The sequence below is a fragment of the Urocampus carinirostris genome, chromosome 4 (assembly GCF_059441175.1).
Source record: "Urocampus carinirostris isolate Australia breed hairy pipefish chromosome 4, RoL_Ucar_1.0, whole genome shotgun sequence".
Lineage (NCBI taxonomy): Eukaryota > Metazoa > Chordata > Actinopteri > Syngnathiformes > Syngnathidae > Urocampus > Urocampus carinirostris.
This window is the reverse complement of record NC_142352.1, coordinates 28223026-28243801: the sequence shown is the minus strand read 5'-3', so window position 1 is coordinate 28243801 and position 20776 is coordinate 28223026. Positions and strand designations below refer to the sequence as shown.

At 38.3% G+C, this 20776-nt stretch overlaps 1 protein-coding gene across 3 annotated transcripts in view; it reads right to left on the bottom strand.

Moving 5' to 3' along the window:
- kctd15b (potassium channel tetramerization domain containing 15b) overlaps positions 1–20776 on the bottom strand; it is a 61148-nt gene that overhangs the window by 20727 nt on the left and 19645 nt on the right. For all 3 annotated transcript variants that reach the window (XM_088334021.1, XM_088334020.1, XM_088334022.1), the window contains one exon: positions 13522–13666. In XM_088334021.1, the coding sequence (XP_088190147.1) occupies positions 13522–13666 (145 nt within the window). The remainder of the gene's footprint in view (positions 1–13521; positions 13667–20776) is intronic.

Here is a 20776-nt window from a genome sequence, read left to right as displayed (position 1 = left end):
TGTTGCCATGTGTGCGCAAGCTAACGTAAGGGCGAACTTTACACGGCGGGAGGCGGGCCTTTTAATGTATGCCCGATGTATCTTAATGAGGTTAAAGTCCTATTACCGGCAGGTTTTAATTAGGTTATGCCAAAATCCGGCTGCTCAGCAATTGGTAATTAATACGTTCGTGTTCAGATTAGCGGGGACAAAGATTGACAGCTTCACTTATTCCATTTCAACTCAATAATTAAAGGATGTTTTTGTTACTTAAGTGCTAACAAAGCAAGTTAAGCTTAGCTAAACTGTGCGGTTAGTACTTCATTGTTTACTGTGTCGCCAGCGTAGACGACGGACAGAACCAGCGAATATCAGAGCAAACAAAATTCAAAACTGAAACCAAATATTCATCTTTTAAAAGCTTTCATTTTGATTTCAAGCGGTTGAAAAAGTGATTCAAGAGGAACGGAAAACCTGAAGTAGACCAGTTTTGGGTTTCAGTTTTTTTTATGGTTTCAAAAGGTCTCGTTAGTAAACGTTTCTTATGAAAACAGATTATAATATTCAAAACTAATCTGAGATTTCAATTTACTATTTGAGGTCTCTCTTGATTATGTTTTGTTACTTGACTATTTTCTGTCTAAACTTACCATTGTAACTAGCTTGCTAAAAGTAGTCACCTTGACAAATAGCCACAGATGGTTCCAAGTAGTCAAGGTTGATTTTAAAAAGACTGAATACAGTGGTACCACTTTCTACGAGAACCTCTAAACACGAGAATTTTGGCAAATACCACCCTATATGAAGGGAAATCCAGTTCAAGAGAAGTCCCGGAGGCAACCACTAGCAACTGCTCCCTGCTCATGAGCGCTAACCCGCTAAAAATTGTGCTTCATTTAAAGTTACAGTAACTTTAATTTTAAGGGTACATTAGGTCTAGACAATCGTCTCTCGATCTCATACCTGTCAACCTCTGCCAACTGCTTCCCTTATTAATGATTTCAAAACCGACTTAATTAGCGCAAATAAACCCTTACACACACAATGCGGCACCTACTGTATTTACTCACAGCCAGACATACTATGTAGAATACTGCGACTGTATTAGCAATTTACAATGAAGATGCCGTCTGCAACCGGTGACAGAGACTATAGAATTAGAACCAAAATGGGCAAGATGACATCTTTTTTTTTTTTTTTTTTAAATATCACCATGTAAAAATTGCTGTCAGCGTGCACGCAGTGTAGTGATCAAAAATGTATGAAACACGAGGAAAACGTGTAACTTGACAGGTATGCAATCTTTGTGACGTTATATATTTAAGGACGATTTTCTGTTTTCTCCATTCCCTAACCTTTGTCTCTGGTACCGGGACTAAAAAATTGTGTGATGATAAGATTTCACATGTTATCTATATCAGTGTTTTTTGATCATTGTAAAAAATCCCACGGCACACCACCAGTGGGTGCCGTTGCATCTCCAGTAAAAGTACATCTAAATGAAAGATAGCTTCTACCATTACGCACAGGCCCACCCGTTGGATAATTATTAATAGCGGTTCAGTACGACAATTAATTACTGCGTTTGAAAAACACAGATTTATATCACCGGTGGTGTAGTGGTTAGGATTCGACGTTTTTCCGCTGCAACCCCGGTTTGATTCATGTGAAATTATTTTTAGACTGATCGTGTATAACGTGCACACAAATGTTATAAAAAGAAAAGGTGTTATACACAAATGAATATGAAGTGTTAAATGTTGTCTATTTTCTTGTCTTGTTGTTGTTCATCAAATTAATGGCTTTTGTTTAAATTAATTTGGAACTGGTATTTGCTCTATTCATTTTAACACTCGTCAAACCTAGAACTAGTCCAGTAGGTTTTCTTCCACCAGGCACTTTACTCATCCCTATTTCAGAGTTCTGGAATTCCTTCCTACCCCTCGAGACATCCTACCAATGCCGAGTGTGCATGCGCACAAATGCGTATAACACTGATAGCGATATTCCGGGAAATGTTCACGTTTCTGTCTAATCCATCATATGTGCTTTAGAAAGCTAGGATTAAATTATTTAGTTGAAAGCGGGGAGTATTTACGATTTTTTATCTTTATTTAGTCTTTTTTGACCCTTTCACTGCTTCGAAATACTGCTTTCTGACATAGCTTTTAAGCCTGACATGTTTTTCTGTGGTAGCATCTTAGCATGGTGCTTGTTGACTACTGTAATCATACAGTGTATGTATGCATGCCAACCCTCATTTTATATCATCAGTAAACATTGTGTTTGCAATAATTCAGAGTTTTCGTGTTGCTGTGTGAGATTAGGCCTCTCAGATATTGGGTAGAATACTTGAGCTGACTCGCCAGATTGCTGTGACCTTCCTTGCTTTTGGCATATTCCTATCTAAAAGCACTCGTTCATACATTAAAGAGTTTGAAACAGTTACCAGTCTCACATAAGGACATGGAATAGGCTGTGTCACCCACCCTCCCCAATGTGGGTCAGCGGCCAAGAGAGTATAAGACTAGGCACTATCATAGATAGGGCAGGCTCCACAGCTGTGTAAATACTAAAAAGAGAATCTGCAGTTTCCTGATTCTTATAGCTGGTATAGCGAGCATCTGGTTTTACGAAAGAAAACCAAATTGCTGCCAGCTGATCAGCCTACGTCTTGACAGGGTTGGACGTTACGGCAGAACACCAGCACAAGACAACAGAATCATCTGTAGCCCCGACGCCAGGATGAGGAGAAAAAGATGGCTGCCCTGAAGCGCCTCGGTCATCACTGCCGCCAGCCCTACCAGACGACTTGATTCCCGGAAAAAAAAATAAAAAATAAACCCGGGCCCGGACAGACAACCCTTTTTGAGCTCCAGAATAATAGCCGACCTGATGGGCCGCCGGCAGGGCGACATCTCGCAGGGAAGACGATAAAAGTATAAAAATAGTTTCAGGCAGGAGGGTGCATCGAGTGGCCGCGGGTCTCTGACAAATTACAGAACACGCAAATGGATTTGAACGTCATCATTTTGACATTTGAAAATTCAAACACAACTAAATTGCTGTAACTGTTTTATCTGCACATTGAAACTCCATTAAGCAGGGGGCTCCGACCTTTTTGAAGCTAAGAGCTACTTTTTGTTACTATTTAGCGCAAAGGGCTGTCAGTAGGCTAAACATTTCTGAAATAATAAATTATCATGTTTTTGCTTTATTATTACCAGGTTAACTATTGGAAGTAGGGTTAAACAGACTCAGTGAACCACTAAGAAAAATAATTTTCCTAGGAAATCACGATGTCCCATCACCGAACTGGATTACAGGCTTCTCGGCTGTCCTTTGGGGACAACCCCTGCCATAGAGCCAGTTATAACAGGTTGTAAAATACTCTAAAAAAACAACATCAGTAAAGCAAGGGTCTCAAACTCATAACCTGGTGGCTTAACATGAAAGTTTAAAGGGACAGTGTTGTTATTATTAAGGAACACCTGGTGGTTAAAAAACAGGCATTAAAAATAGTGATTTAAAAGATAAACCAAAAAAATATGAACTATGACATAAACTTCTAAAATACTCTTCGGTTGAGCATTTATTTTACACGTGTGTCAAACTACAGCTACGTTTTTATGTGGCACGTAAGACAATACTGAGAGAAGAAACACAAGAGAAAAATGAGCCACAATGACCTACAGTTTTAACCACTGGATGTCACCAAAACCAAGCGCCACTCACAAAGCACCAACTGTAGCTCTAATTGCTAACTCCCATTAATCAACCAGAGAACATTAAGCAAACATATGCCAGTGTTATTTTATTTAAATGAAAGTGAGGGACAGGCTCTTTAAGGCAGTACAAAAGGTACAACATTTAAAAAAGCAGCTGAATGTCTTTCAGAGGTTTAAAGAAGTATTAACTTTTTTTCTATAAACGATATAAAATTTAACAACAAAGTTACTATGTGTGTGATGTCCTTAAAAAGTTTAAAACTAAATGTTTTCTCTCTTATGTGTTGACAATGACTCACTTAGTTCAAAGAGACTTTATATATTTTTCCACCGGGCCTATCTGGTTTTAACACCAGTGTTCCCGCCGCAAAGTGCGTTACACTGAAGGGAAGCAGGCAGGAGGATTGGGTGCAAGAGTGGTATCACTTGAGGTTTCCTATAGTTATAGGATGAAAATAGTGGAAGTAAGAAAAGGACTGGTTAAAATACAGTCCAAAAGCCAACTAAACCCCCCAAAAACATGAAAAAGGAAGAATTTTTTCGATCACATCTAAAAACTTCACATACTTGCACGCGCAACAAAAAAAGCTGCAATGAGGTTTTCAGCCAGAGGATGGCGACAGCAAATATAATATTTTGAAGTTTCATCCACCACCTTTAAATTAATGTTTATTTTGCACAATTTTGTTTTTTTTAAGAAAAAGATTATCTTCTCAATTGCAAGATAAGATTATTTTGCATATTATTAAGGATTTGTTTTCAAAAACAGAGCAAAAATATCTCCAAAAACATACTTAAAATGAACAAAGTTTTCCGCCAATCAGTTAAGAATTTATGTTTTGTGGGGTAGCTCAGTGATTGGCAAACATTTTCTGTAACACAGACCGGTTTAATGTTTAACTTAATTCTCGCGGCCTGGCCCAATAATAACAATAATAATGATAATAATTATAGTAATAATAATAATAATTATAATAATAATAATAATAATAATAATAATAATTATTATTATTATTATAATCATTGGGCAGCACGGCGTCGCAGTGGTTAGCGCGTGTGCGGCATAGTTCTAAGGTCTTGGGAACCTCCTGTGTGGGTTCAAACCCAGCTACCGGACTTCCTGTACGGAGTTTGTATGTTCTCCCCGTGCTTGCGTGGGTTTCCTCCCACATTCCGAAAACCTGCATTTCAGGTGGATTGGCCGGTCAAAATTGTCCCTAGGTGTGAATGAGCGAGCGAGTTGTCTGTCCCTGTGTGTCCTGCGATTGGCTGGCGACCAGTTCAGGGGTGTCCCCTGCCCACTGCCTGATGATTGCTGGGATGGGCTCCAGCACCCCCACGACCCTATTGAGGATAAGCGGTGCAGCTAATGAGATAACAAGATCATTATTATTATTATTATTATTATTATTATTATTATTATTATTATTATTATTATTATTATTATCATTATTATTATTATTATTATTATTATCATCATCATTATATTTTATTATTATTATTATTATTATTTTTTTTTTAATTGTTATTTTTACTTTTTTTTATTGTCATTAACAATAATAAGCCTAAATCCGCTGTTTAAAGATTAGACCACTAGGAATCTAAATGACATATGAAATGGCATTAGATTTTAACTCATCATAGTATTTTTACTCACAATGCCACGTTGTAAACGATGTTTTGGATAAATTCTTTCCCATATGGCTCCATTACACATACAAACTAAAGTATTCTAAAAACATTTCAATAATTAATAAAGCCAAATTCGTCTTAAAGTATAATGCATTGTATTTATTATATTGTTCTCTAGTTCTACCCTACTCAACATATTGTGCAGAAGTCTGGGGCAATAATTAGAAAAGTTCACTACAGCCCCTTTTCATCCTCCAAAAACGCGCAATTAGAACCATACACAGGGTAGGATATCGAGATCATACCAATATTTTATTCCTGCAGTCCAAATTATTAACATTTTCACTGCACAACTGCTATTTAAGGTCAACAAAAACATAGTGCCAGAAAACATTCAAAAATTATTCATTCGGAAAGAGGGAAATTATAACTTAAGGGGCTGTAGAAAATTCATAATCCCTAAGGTGAGAACTACAAGGAAAAGTATGTGTGTGTCTGTGATTGGCGTCAAACATTGGAACAATTTTCAAGACGAGATCAAACAATGTCCAACTATTCACTTGTTCAAATTTAAATACAAAAAACATTACCGGCGGAATACAGAGATGAAGAAAATGGGGTATGAGTGATACGAGTGATTGGGAATAGTGCGTTTACAACTGCGGTTAACTTTGTAGTTATTGTTGCTATTGTTATATCATAACTGTTATTATTAATATTATTACTATTGTTGTTATTATCATTGGTGCCGCAGTGATGCTTGGTGACTAGTGGCATTATGATGTTGAGGGATCGGTATTACGAAGATTAGTGTGTAAAATATGTGACTATTGTTATTATAATAATTATTGATATCTGACCTATGTAATATGTATATCCATGAAACTTTGTTATATTAGACACAAGAGGAGAAGAGGATCTGTAAAATGTATTTAATAGGGAAGTTGAAGGGGTAGGGAAAATAAGCATCTACTTCTTACTAACCCTTTTCGAACATGTTATGTAACATTATTTTGGTGTTGAGTTATTGTTTTTGTCCTGTTTTATTTTAATGTTCGAAATAAAGTTTTCATTAAAAAAAAAAAAATTACAACGTTGTACAAATTGACTCTGAGAGTAAAATACAGTGTGATAATGGGAAAATAATGAATGTGTTTTTTTTTGTCATCCAGCAATCCTAACAGCATAGTAGTTAGAGTTCAGAGTTCAGAAAATGTATTGTCATTGCCAAACAAAAACAAAAGTACGTTTGGAGCAACTAGTTATTTATTGACAGTAAAACAAAAATGCAAAGATCCATAAATATTCAGAATGACATCAAATCCCAATACCCATATGTAACCCCTTAAAAGTAAAAGCGCGTAGGATACGGCGCTCTCACCACTGCAATTTGGGATCGAATCCTGTTGCATAGCAGCAGAAATCAGCTGAAATCAGCGACATTTGTCAACCGATCAATTGTGGCCGAATTACAGTAAAACACACCCAAATTAAATATTTTATTGTGCAAAAAGAAATGCATGTACAGACGCTGCCCTACTTACGAACGAGATTTGTTTGTAAGTTGCTTCAGTCCTATATTTTGTATGTTTAAGGTTTATATAAGTAAGGTGCATTGTTTTGTACAAAAAAACATTTCCTAAAATAATGTGCTCTATGAAGATAAATAAAGTTAAGTTTAACTTACTTTTGGAAGATGAGCTTCAAGAGTTAGGCAACTTCCTCCTCCGTGTTAAAAAGTGGCCGCAAAAAAAACGATCCAACCGTTTTCTCAACCGCATTAATCTTTCTTATTCCACTTTCATTTCAAATGAAATGGCTGCCTTCTTCTTTACACTTTACACCAACCAGAGCACTGGAGATACAGTGTAGTATGTTTACACACGAACTAGGAGGACAAAAATTGATTTCTTCTTTGGGTGGATGCTGGGTGAACTCTCACAGCGCCACACACCGGTAGTGGCGAAAAGAAGCACTACAGTACTGTCCTGTACTCTGAGAAAGGTGCACACAATACAAATCTAACTTACAGCAATGTCAGGATATTTTTCGACATCCCCAAAAGAATGTTCGTATCTAACGTCAAAGTCGAATGGTCGTAAGTAGGGGAGCGTCTGTATACACATTTAAGCAAAAATGAGGCCTTTGTTATCTTTCAGTGTGGCCTAGTACCAAACGACCCATAACCTGTTAACAGTCCACGGACCAGAAGTTAAAATCCCTGGTATGGCTTAAGATATTTAATCTCGCACAGTAAAAAATACAAACGTCGGAAAGGGAAACATCCTAAGCAGGATTGATTCACAGCACAAACCTAACGGTCCATAAACGCACCTTCAGCGCCGCCGATCGCCGGTTACAGCGCTGTGATTAATTGTGCGTTAAAAAAAAACAGGGTGGTTATTAATAGTGAATATTTTTATTTCCAGCCGTGTGGAGCAGAAATCTGTCCTTTTTTTTGCTATTCTGCTCAGACTTTCACATTGATTTAACAAAACACACAAGGCTGCGGCTGCCAGCAGCTGAACAGACCCGGCCGGGCCTCGGGCGACGGCAAGCCTGATTGTGTTCGGATAAGGACGTGCTCAATTCTGCCTCGCATTATTTGCATTTTTTTCCTCCTTTTTCTCCTCTTCCTCCTTCTCTACCCTTCACGCAAATTGAAAGGTATGCAGATCAACGCCAGCTCATTGTAATGAGTCCAAACAATGAAGTCGGACGCGTCTTCCTCGGGCGCCGCCGCCTGATTGGACTGTCGAGATTTTTGCACAATCGGAACGCGATGAATCGAAATCTAATCGATATTGTGATGTGACGTAGTGCGATTTTGTAATCACAAGACACTGTTTTTTTTTTTTCAAAGGATTCATATATTCGCACGTTTTTTTGTACTTGGTTATTTGACCAATGGCGCGCTTGGCCAATCAGATTGTTCACAGTTTGGGTTTTAACCCAATTGGGGGCAAACAAACGATGGAGCAACGCGAGAGCTAGTAGCTTTAGCGGCTTGTAACGTTGAAAAGAAATTCATCGATTAAATCGGACTGTGATGAAAATTCAGAAGAGCGCAAAGAAATGTTGATCAGCAGTCAATGGGTCCGCCGACAACAAACTGCGAAGCAAGGCGACAGCTAGTATTTTAGCGGCTCGTTACATTGAAAACAAATACATTTATTAAATATGACTCTGAGGAAAGTCAGAAGAGTGCAAAGAAATCACCAGAAGGTGCTCCGCGAATAGTTATAGCATTTGATAATTGACTGAGGCAGCGTCTGGAGGGATAGCAATAACAAAGCTGCAGGTTCAGCCTACTTCTAGGCTAACAACACTCTTAACCCAACCCTGCCAGCCCTGGCTAGTCACCAACGCCAGATCCATTACCCATTAAACAGATGACCTGGAGCTACAACCCGTTGCAAATCGTTACATTCGTGACTCTTGTATTTTAATCATCACAAAGATCTGGCTCAATTCAAGGTTACCCAATGCTAGCATGCCGCTAGCCAGCCGCTCTCTAAATTGCTTTCTTACTCCGAAAGGAGAAGCCATTCAATGTCGTTGTACTGTTGTCTAATGACAAAGACCATTTTTTCACCTGCAATTCTGTATCCTGTTTTTATTTCTATATCTATAGTTGTTATTTTGTCACAGTCAGATACTCTCAGTAGGTATTGAAGTAACCTTGAGGTAAGTTTGACCCTTGTACCTACTATGTACTTACATGGATTGACGAATCAAAAAGTAAATAATGGTCAGCAGAGAGCAACCCTAACAGAGCTTACCAGAAGAGGGCGCTGTTTCTAAAAACATGTCACTATGATTATGTACTTACAAAAAACTAGAAACAAAAATGAAAAATTGCATAGAAATACTGGTCTGAAAAATCGGGCAGCCCTAGCGTGGATGAACAAAGCGGCGAAACGAATCGGTACTGAGTCAGAGCGCCGTTTGCCTAAATACGTCACTTTCTTTCATGTTCTGTTCTTTGACGCTTGGATCCGGTTCAGACGCTCTGTGGGGCCCCTCATCCTGAGAACCAAGCGGCCCGACACGGAGCCGACGCCGAACGCGGAAAGGTAGTTTCAATTAAGGTGGATTATATGGAGAATAAACAATAATCCCTCAATGGGAAAGCGCTTTGGATGAAATAAACATTGGAGCCTTGAATAGCGATGTTGATTCTGTGCATATTTTGCCTAACTGGCTAAAGTTGCCGTCAATTCTTTGGAGATTTGTTAAAAGGGCGGATTAAGCATGATCTATTATTTGTCTTTTCAAATGAGCAACCTTCTTGAGAAACAAACCATTCTTTTAATGGACGGCTAGCAATTTGATACCAAAAACAAACTTGTTTTATCTGGGTTCAACCCTTCTTTTGGAAGCTCAGAACTACTTCCTTGTCACTAAGTAGTCAACAGTTAAATGACCTTCATGTTATTACTATGTTGTTAAGATGCTATTATAATGTTATTCCCTTAAAGAGACAGTTTCCTTTCACTTTCCTTAACAAATGCACAATGCAAATGACACTGGATAATACATATCTTGTCAGTTTGGTACTGCAAGTACTTATATCTTATTTATTAACGTGTTTATTGTTTTTAGTTGTTGCCCCTAGATTGCACTACTTTTCATGGCACTATTGTTCCGATGCACTATATTTCATTAAATGATTATTACAATTTAGGCCAGTCTCCAAACACTATGTCGTTTTGATATATTTGCCTATTTATCATGACGTTCTTTTATTCTTCTCTTTAAAGTGTTTATTACATGTTTATCCTGGAGTGTTATATCTAAATTTGTTCCAAACAATGTTAACTATGTTGATATCAACAACAATAAAGACAATACAATTGAATTGTGTCTACTTAATCCTCGGTTGCATAAAAATCCAACAAAGCAACCTCAAAAGTAATCAGATACTAAAAAAATGTATTTAGAGTTATTATCAAAAATGTATCCTGCATGTCGAAACACTGATCATTATTACATTTATAAATATATTGTAATATTCATATTTTTCATTATATATACTCTATTTCCAGGCAGCACGGCGGCGCAGTGGTTAGCGCGTGTGCGGCACAGTTCTAAGGTCTTGGGAATCAAAACCCACATGCGCAGACTTATTTCAGAAATTCAACCTTTTTTGTGTACGCGTCAAACAGAATTTTAAGCTGCAGTGTTAAGCACCAATACGATTTACTGATGAATTTTTTACATTTTAAATAAATCAGCGGGGAAATGTCGAGTACAGAAAAGTAACAAATTGTGCCGCGATTAAGACATTTTGCAGACTGTGTCCACAGCTGTCAATCTCAATCAACTAACGCAGCAGTCAATATCAATTCATTTTGTAGTAGCATATACACAGGAGTGCGAGAAAATCATTATACATAAATACTTGGAATCTTTCTGACAAGTAGTGTCGGAAATTAAATATTTGAGTGTTTCAGCAAGTGACATATTATCGGTGATATTTTTCTAATCGGGCTGAAAACTGTGACTTCACTGTTATCAGCCTGATAACTGTTAGCAACTAATGTTGGCATGCATAAACATTTTTTTTTCGTAGTATTGGCAAAACTTGGTCTCCTCTCTATCACTTTGTTGTTGCCAGTTTATTAGTTATTGACTGCTGCGCTTGTTGATTGAGATTGACCATAAACAAGTATCTCAATCATGACAAGATGTGTTTTTTTTATGTACTAGACATTTCCCCGCTCATTCTGCCAGTTGGAATCTGTTCGTCCATTCACGAGCTTCACTAGTTAGGTGACGAGGCATTTGGCTAGCAAAGCGTTCAGAGTTAATCCCGCCATTTACCCGGGCTTCTTGAATTGATTCGTTTTGACATTCAGAGAACTTTGAAGAAATCACATTTTGTCTTCAACTGCTTCATGCACTCGCGTTGCTTTGTTTTCATAAACAGTCTGATTCGCTGGTCTGCCCCATTTCTAAACCAGCTGCTAGGTGCCCGCTGCATTGATCTTAGTAAATCAGCCGGGAACATGGAATGTACTCTTAGGAACTGTCATCTCATGGTTTGGATCAGGGGTCTCAAAGTCAATTGTACAAAGGGCCGAAACTCAAACTGGCTCAACAGGAAAGATTAAACACACGAAAAAATTCAATACACTAAATCTTGCTGTTTTTTTAACATCATTTTGAATTAAAAAAAGACAGGAAGACTATTACAGAATAAACAAACTTAAATTAATAACTTAAAATGATTTGGTTACCGTAAAAATGTTTCCTGTTAAAACTGCACAAATTAAAAATCCGAAATAAAAATGGAAATACAAACAAAATATGTGCTTTTCACTTTGGGATTTTGTTTAGTGGAAAAACATCTGATGGCTCTTCATATTATTCTTTATCTCTAGTATCTTCTGCTCTGCATTCAGGTTTTTAAGATCACTCTGATGTTTTGTCTCGCGGTGCCGTTTTAAATTATTTTATTTAATTACGACAACATTTGCTCCACAAGGCTCCGTTTTCCGAATCAACTTTTTGCTCGCCCATTGTGAGGGTTTAGCATCCGCGTAATCCACAGCAACAGAAATGTCACCCTGCTTTTTTCCGTTCAGCCTTCCGTTACATCACGATAGATAGATTCTCGTCCCGCTTCCTGAAACTAAAGACTCTCTTTAAACTCACCTCCCATTTTTTTTCAACTGGCCGATGTGTTCTTTGTCAGTAGATCGTTTTAAAAGTGGGAAAGTTTCTGAAAAGTCTTGCAGCAGCAAGCAGCTGAACTACTGCATTATGGGGCCTGTAGTTTGAGAGTTATCTGCCAGGCCATTATAGTAGATGTAAATACAATGATTTCACCGGACGGATATAATCATACGCAGGGGCGTAAGTGGCCTGAGTTTGACATGTATGCTTTAGATCCTACCTCTCAGAAAGGAAGCAATGGATTAAATGCGATATGACCTCTGAGCCTTTTAGTGCTACCTGTGGTGTCCCCCAGGGTTTAGTACTTGGTCCCCTTCTTTTAAGTATTTATCTGCTTCTTTTAGGTGATATTATTCGCAGGTAAAATATCAGTTCTGTGTTATGCAGATGACACTCAACTGTATCTACAAATGAAGGAAACTACTCTGTTAAATTGTAGAAATGTGGATGCCTCACTGATAAAAAGATGGACGTCTCTTAATTTCTAGTGCCTTAACCCTGAAAAGGCAAAAATGTTAATTATTGGACATTGACAAATGTAATATCACTTAGAGCACAGGTGTCAAACTCACGGCCCGCGGGCCACATCCGGCCCGGCGTACAATTATATCTACTATAATGGCCCGGGTCTATGAAACGCTGATAACTTCCAAACTATACTTGGATGCTAAAAACCACAATGGCCGAGAAAATTATGTTAACTGACATTGCCGGTAAACCCGTGTGTCTTATTTGTGGAGCTTTTGTGGCCGTAATTAAGGAATTTAATGTAAAACGGCACTACAAGACAAAACTTCAGAGTAAGCTGAAAAACTTGAATCCAGAGAAAAGATACAGAAAGTTGAAAGGTTAAAGAAGAATGTGAAGATGTTTTTCACCAAAGCAAATTCCCAACGTGAAAAGCACAAATTGTATTCATATTTCCATTTTTTTCAGGACAGGAGATATTTTTATGGAGAGCAAGGATTTTTAATTCATTTAATTTTTAAATTTGTTTATTTTGGAATAGTATTCCCGACTTTTTTAAATTGATATTTTTTTAAGCTATTTTTTTTTTTAAAAAGGCAAGTTTTAGTGTATTCAATAAATATTTATCCTGTTCGGCCCGCGACCAAAGGTGTGAATTTGAGTTCTGGCCCTCTGTATAATTGAGTTTGACACCCCTGACTTAGAGTGACTCGGTCAAAAACTGAGGTGTCACATTTGACCCTAATCTGTTGTTTCACTTTCACATTGAGAAGATTACTAGAATAGCTTTTTATCCATCTTCACAAAATTCGCCTTATTATGTGTGTACATGTTTTCCTTTATCTATTCTATTCTGTGGGTATTTTAAAGCAGTTTTAGGGGGTAGGCTTCAGTGCGGATTCCTAGGCTAATTTATAGCTAGTTATTTCAGTCTAATGCTACCTTCTGGTGTCAGTAATCTGCAGGGATATCTGAATTACTTTTGAAACGAAATAACTGCAAAGACTGTTTTTCAGTGGGCGTGTCCGAATACCTTAAAATCTTCGGGAAGCAGCAACTTGCTGGTCCTGAGGAAGCTGAGGATGTAGCGGAAAATCTCTCCGTCGCGATCTATGAAGTAGTGCTGCTTCAAGCTGTCCAGCACGATGGGCTCGGTGCCGTTGAACAAGCGGCTGATCCTGCGAGCGCCCACAAAAACACACTTGATGAGAGCACTCGAACGCATCAAACAATTACCCTCCATTTATTTTTCAATTTTATTAGCTGCTAGCCCCAAATACAACCGTTTGAAAGAAGGAGCTGTAGGCGTCGTTTCTCCGCCGACGACTCGTTTGAAGTGTCCCGCTGTGGACAGATTGCCGGCTCGCCGCATGTACTTACAAAAATTAATGGAGTGAATGTGCTATTTCGCCACATTTATTCCACCTGTTACCTCGCTACGAATGAAACCCGAGCGGGAAATGGACGAGAGTTGCATACTAATACACAAAATATTCCGTTAGGTACGCTTGACAAAAAATTGAGTTAAACAACCCAAAAATGGGGTCCAAATCGAACCACTACATTGAGGGTACGTACACATGTTTATGTCCAAATTCAAGAACTTTATAAGGACTTTCCAATATCTCCAGTACCATTAAAAGAAAAATCCAGTGAGAATCCACAAATATATCTGCAATTTTTAGATCTTGAGTAAATCTTGAATATATTTGTATTCTGGAAAATTCTCTCCCCATATAAGTGTTGGGTAAAACAGCCAGTAATAATATGTAGCTTACATTTTCAGTTACAGGAAGTTATTCTAATTACAATTGACCACTGGGAAACGCTACCTTAATTTTTTGCATGGCCCTTAATGAATGTCCATAAACTATAAGAAATCCTTGAACTAATACACATTTGATAGTGCCCTGTTTAGGTGTCGCATGCACGTGTCTACTTGGGCACGACCCGTAGGGGGCGATGACGCTTCATAGGACAATGCCATACAAACTAAAATGAGCAACAGTTAATTATGAGGGAAGAAGAAATGCAATAGCAAAGTGTAGCCACCGGTGAGGAGTGCTGGCATTATTTTTAAGCAGAGTAGTTGAGAAACATAGCAACGATTTTAAGCATTTACAAGCACTTCACCCAATATTTTTAACCCGTGAAAATAAAACATTAGAATTCAAGCATTTTCTATGTTTTGAAGCACCCGTACAAACCCTGTACATTACTTGGAGCGATCTGGGTTTCTGGAAAACAACCTAATCTCTTGAGGGTTTTTTTGGCCTCCTCTTTTTTCCTTTCTTTCCTTTTTTTTCTTTTTTTTCCATCTCTTTTACTCATTGTTTTCCCTGCTTCCTACCTTTTTTCTCTTGTTTTCCATCTAGTGAGTTTTTCTATACAAAATAACACAGTTTTGGGGACATTTTCCAACAACATAACCCAATTTTTGAGTCATTTCGAAGTCCTTTTGGGGCAATGTAAATTTTTATTTTTTTTTCAATGAAAAATTTTGCTTGGTTCTTTTATATAAGACGACAACTTTAGAAGGGTTTGTACGAATGACCTACCGTTAAATAAAATCATTCGTTCGACTTATGAGTGTCTTTAATATTGAACACCTGCGAAGCAGATTGCATAGAATGCCAGTTTGTTATTCTGACTACTAAACACTGTTTACATCATTGTTATTATCGCCCGATCAGGTTGCTGTTCTTTGATTTGCACACCCTTTAGGGCAGATCTGCTTTTTGTCACATAGGACATATAATAAAAAGGAAGGCCTTAGGGAAGGGTTTCTATAACCTGTTGGAATTTCTTATCCAGGGGTTGGGTGCCCTGCGGTTGTAGTTGCAAGTTCAAAATTAATTGATGTCTTCTCTCCTTATTTTTAGTGTCTACAACACTATAAACCTATCAACGAGTATATAAAAAAAATGCACGTTTATATAATAGTTTACCGGTATGTGTTTTTGCTTAATATTTAAATCAATATTGTTGGTTCTAAACAAATGAAGTTTTTACCACCAGGATGTGCTAGGAATACACAACGTCCCTTTAATCAGTTATGAAAAAAAAACATTGTACAATTTAAAAAAAAAAAATTTTCATGGCACTTTTAGACTGTCGTGGTATTTTTGTAGTACTTCTGTTGTGTTTTTGAATTATTTTCATAGTTGTATTTTTGTAGTATATTCATAGTTGTATTTTTGGAGTATTTAGTATTTTTGTTATATTAATGTGGTTGTGTTTTTGACGTGTTTTTGTTCAGCCCTTTGAGACTTCTTGTGATTAAGGGCTATACAAATAAACATGACTTGACTTGACTTGATTTTTTGCTGAGAGTTATAATAACAAAAAAAAATGTTCATGTACTGTTTTTTCCAGACCATAAGCCGCACCTGATCATAAGGCGCACCTTCAAAAGCATTCTTTTTGTGAAATATTTTTCATATATGAAGGTGCAGCATAGTATACTGTAAGGTGCATTAAAACAGGGTTTGAAAAAAAAACAAAAAACAACGCAATAAAATAAACTCATTGCATAGAACATTAAATTAGGAAGCGCTGTTTCACAACTAAATTAACTCAACTAATATACATGACTGAGTACTGTATGTTAACACATTTAGTTCCAGTATTATCTACAGTATTTCTGGTATAGAAGGCAAATTTTGTTTTTAGGGGTGCGCCTTATACTCAGTAAAATACGGTATTTTGGGGAGTAATTCATCCGATTCACGCACACATAGAGAACAAGGAACATGCAACCCTACCCAGTGTTGAAATTTGGCAAATATTTAACGCGCTCTCCCCCCGAATAATTAGGACTACTCGTCATGTTGTGCCCGGGGCTGCTGTTTTTCCTAATGCTTCATCTAGTGATTGCCGCACTAAATGTGCTTTATTGCGGCACGTCGGTAAGACTATTGGCACTTGCCGTCAATTTAAGTGCAAAACAACTGTGACTGTTCTATCTCGATAAATAGGGGCGGAGCCTCGAAAAGCAGAGCTCGGCAACCAACGCTCCACCTGGGTGGTTGGGTACCCGGCCGCACACCTATACTGGATTTATATGTGTATATTTTCTTAAAGAAGCTAATTTTTTTTCGGGTGTTATCGTATTCGGGGAAAGTTTGATCAGTCGACAAATACCGCCGACCGCATTTGCTGCAACTGGAATCGAACCCGGATCGCAACAGTTGAGAGCGCTGTTCTTGACATGGGAAAAGGCTGAGTGGGTCAATCGATCCGAATATAAATATCGTAGCATATTATATATCGCACCGGATTATAAAACGCACCTTCAAAAATACCCTTTGGGGAAGAATATTTTCGGATGTAAGGCGCATCGAACTTTTAAGCGCACAAGATGAAAACAGAAAGTAATAAATGTTTTTAATAATACAGTGGAACATCGGTTTTCAAACGCCTCTCAGTTTGACCAAATCCGAGTCCGACCAAAAATTTAGAGAAATTCTTGCTTCGCTGTTTGGTCAAAAAAATCTGAGTTCGAACGCCGGTAATGCGTGCGTGCATACGCTAAGGTGTGATGCTGAGCGGCGAACGGGTGTAGATCGCCCCCACCCCTCGTGAACAACTGTTATCGCGTGCAGACGTGCCTCGTTTTGCTTTCGCTTTTAATATAGGTGTACGAAGTGTTTTAGCCCCTGATTATGCCTCCGAAGAAAGTCAGTGCACGCAGCAAAGTTGCTACAGGTGAAAAAAGAAAAATAGTGTGTACAACTATTGCATTTAAGAAAGAAATAACAGCAAAATATGAAGGAGGTGTGCTGATCTTGCTAGGGAATACCCCACCGACCACCTGCGCCTTCTGTTGACCACCACAATGGTAAGAAATCCTATTCTTAATTCTATCTTTATCCTTTTAAGGTAAACATTCAGGGTGTTGGAACGGATTAAAACGATTTACATTATTTTTAATGGGAAAAATGATTTCGGTGATCGAACAAATCGGTTTTCGAACAGGGTTCTGGAACGGATTATGGTCGAGAACCTAGGTTCCACTGTACATTAATATAGGTGAATCTGGTTTCACAATTGAAATAATTGATTGGTTTATAAATGTTTACCGTAAGTATTTCATTAGAATTATGCATCGCCAAATTCATTTACTGTATTTCCGCGTACACTTTCAAATTTGTGAAGAGTTTGAGGTTATTGAGTGCGCTTGTAGTACAGAAAACACTGTATTTTTGTCTTATGCAGAATTTCTATTTTGTTATATTGCTGCGTTTTTGGTTTGACGCTCTTGGCTTTTGTTATGTAATGGTCTCTCTCTCTCTCTCTCTCTCTCTCTCTCTCTCTCTCTCTCCCTCTTTTTCTCCTTTTTTTCTTTTTACCTCTCACTATCCCCCTCTATTTCTCTCACTTTCTCTGTGTTTTCCTCATCTCTGTCTGTCTCTGTCTTTCTTGTTTTCTCTCTTTTTATCTGTGTGTGTCTTTATTTCTCCTCTCTATTACTCTTTTTAACTCTTTTTTTCTCTCACTTTCTTTATTTTCCTCTCTCTCTCCATCCCCCTTTTTCTTCCTTGTTCTTTCAACTATTTTCTCTTTGTCTCTCTCTCTCTGTCCCTCTGTCTCTTTTCTCTCCCTCTTTCAGTCTCTTTCTTTGTCTCTCTGTCTCTCTTTGTGCTATTTCTCATCTTTTTCTATGTCCTTACGTTGTCTATTTTCTCTCATTTTCTATTTCGATCTCTCTCTTTCTCCCCCCTCTCTCTCTCGTTCTCTCTTCTTTTCACTCGTTCACCCTCTTTCTCACTTTTGTTCTCTCCTTCTGTCCCTCTCTCTTTAATCTACTATTCAGGCCCTTGTGAGATTTTTTTTTTCTAGCATGTGGACCCCGAACCTAAATGAGATTTACTGATATAGATCTTTGATAGTCTGTAAATATTATTATCAAACCGGTTAGCGGTACAGAAAAGACTGCCGACCACTCCTCGAACTCCCCGAAAAGAAGAAGCGAGAATGGTCTGAAGAGGAAACGGTTGGGATTGAAAGGACAACTTTTTCAAAGGCGACAAATGTCAGCTGACCCTGACAATTCCTTTTTGCTTCTCTCTTTCTTCCTTCCTTCCGTCTCCATCCACCCTTCTCCCCGGCTGGCTTTTCTCTCTGGAAATCGATGCAAAATGCTTTATAAAAAACCAATACTCATCTCCCTGTTTGGCCCCGGGTGTTCCTTTCTCATATGGTCTTGCAATTCTTCCAGCTAGAATTTCACCATACGCCCGCGGGCTAACTCTGTTTTTCATCTCCACTTTTTTAAAAAGCAATTAAAATGCTGCCTGTTTTTCTTTTTCTTTGCACACCAACCCCCCACCCCTGCCCCACGCCTCACCCACCCGCCTCCTCCTCCTTTTCCCTCCCCCTTTCCTCCCCCGCTCACTTCACTCACTCTTTAGACGGCCATCTCACGTTTGCCTTTTTTTCCGTCGAACAGGTAATCGGGCTGTTCTAAGCATTTGAGCTCAATGGGAATTCCTAGTTGCATCCTTTGCACTCTCTCATGAGGTACGTCTATGTCAGGGGTGGGCAAAATTTTGGTACAAAAGACAGCTTTACGTGTCACGCGTCCCTCCTTCCTCCTTCTCTCGCGATACCTGCACTACAAGCGGGGTGTGCTTTGCGGCGCAATGTCTGGCCTAGTCTGAACCAGAGGACCGGGCGCACGACCGGGACTGGGGTTGGCCAAAATCTCTCCTTCTCCACCCGAGTCCTCACAGGTAAAATTTCATTTCCAAAAGACGGCTCAATAGAGCAGGTTTGTTTGCAAACAACACGCCAAGGGCTGAAGGCCTAGGTGTGAATTGCACGTCCCGCAACTGCATAAATCCAATACCTCGGCAATACATGAAAAAGAAAGACCACATTGACTAATCCATTTTTTCTCATTTGCATTTACCAAAGTTATGTTTCATTGTATATTCGTTCATAAAGAAACCATTTTATCCAATTGGTTTTGAAACACTCCAAATAGACCCAAAAATATTTATTTACAAATAAAAACTTTAATTAAAAGTAATAGCATGTTAATAAATCCCTTTTCAAGCACCAAATTGATGATTTTGCGTTGAATCAAATGTGCTCTGAAGTACATAAAAAGTGTTTGAAAAAAGATTTCCGAGGTTTTTCTTTCTCGGAACTCGTCACGCTTCTGATATTTCGTCTATAAAGGCGCACAATAACCCAATGAGGAATACAAAAATGTAACGTACGTACTTAAGAAAGAATAAAAAACCTTCACCTTCAAAACCTCAGGGTTCGTAAACCTTATGGCCAAACTTCAGAACTTTTTAAGGACGTTTAAAGCCAATTTTTCGATTTCTCCGATACCATTTAACAAAAAAAATCTGGTGGGAATCATGGTTTTTGTTGATCTTGCATGCGCATTTATCAAAACATGATTTTACGATCTGGAGCAATCACAAGTGTATTTGTGGATCTGACCGAAACGTATGTAATATTTCTGAGACAAATCTCTCTTTGCGTAAAAATAACAGTCATATGGACCTTACATTTTCAGTTACAGGAAGTTCCTTGCATTACATTTGAACGATGGCAAATGCTACCATAATTTTTTGCATTTTTCGTAATAAATGTCCATAATCAATATGTAATCCTTGCACTAATACACATTTCATACTGCCAAGTTCAGGTGTAGTATGCACCTTTCCTCTTGGCCGTATCCCGTAGGAAGCAATGACCCTTCATAAGGCAACGCAATACAAACAAATGCGAGCTGCTGTTAATCACAAGAAAAGAAATGCAATGGCAAAGCCACCAAAGACTCGTTTTTAAGCAGACTTGTTGAGAAACCTGGCAACGATTTTAAGCATTTGCAAGAACTTTACCCAAAATTCAAGCACTTTCCAATACTTGAAAACACAACATTAATAAAAATTCAAGCATTTTCAAGAATTGCAAGCACATGTATGAGCCCTGATAGTTGGACATCGAACAAATAAAATCAATATTTACAATTAAGAGAAGGAAAGATCCGAAATCTCCTAGGTTTTTGCGGACCATTAGCTCCTAATTTCCTCAGCTTCTGTTCAAGTGAGAGCTCCTGCGAGTGTGCCATAAAATTTTCATTCCTGTCGTCCCTTAATATAGGAGAAGACGGATGTCCCGGCATTAGTTACTAGACTAACTTTATCAGGGTGCGTTACATTATTCAGCCAACCATTTATCCGGCTCCATCGTCAACTTCAAACCCCCTTAATAGGGCCCTCAATGCTCCTCGGACAGCCAGCAGACTAAGGGCTGCAACGAAAGGT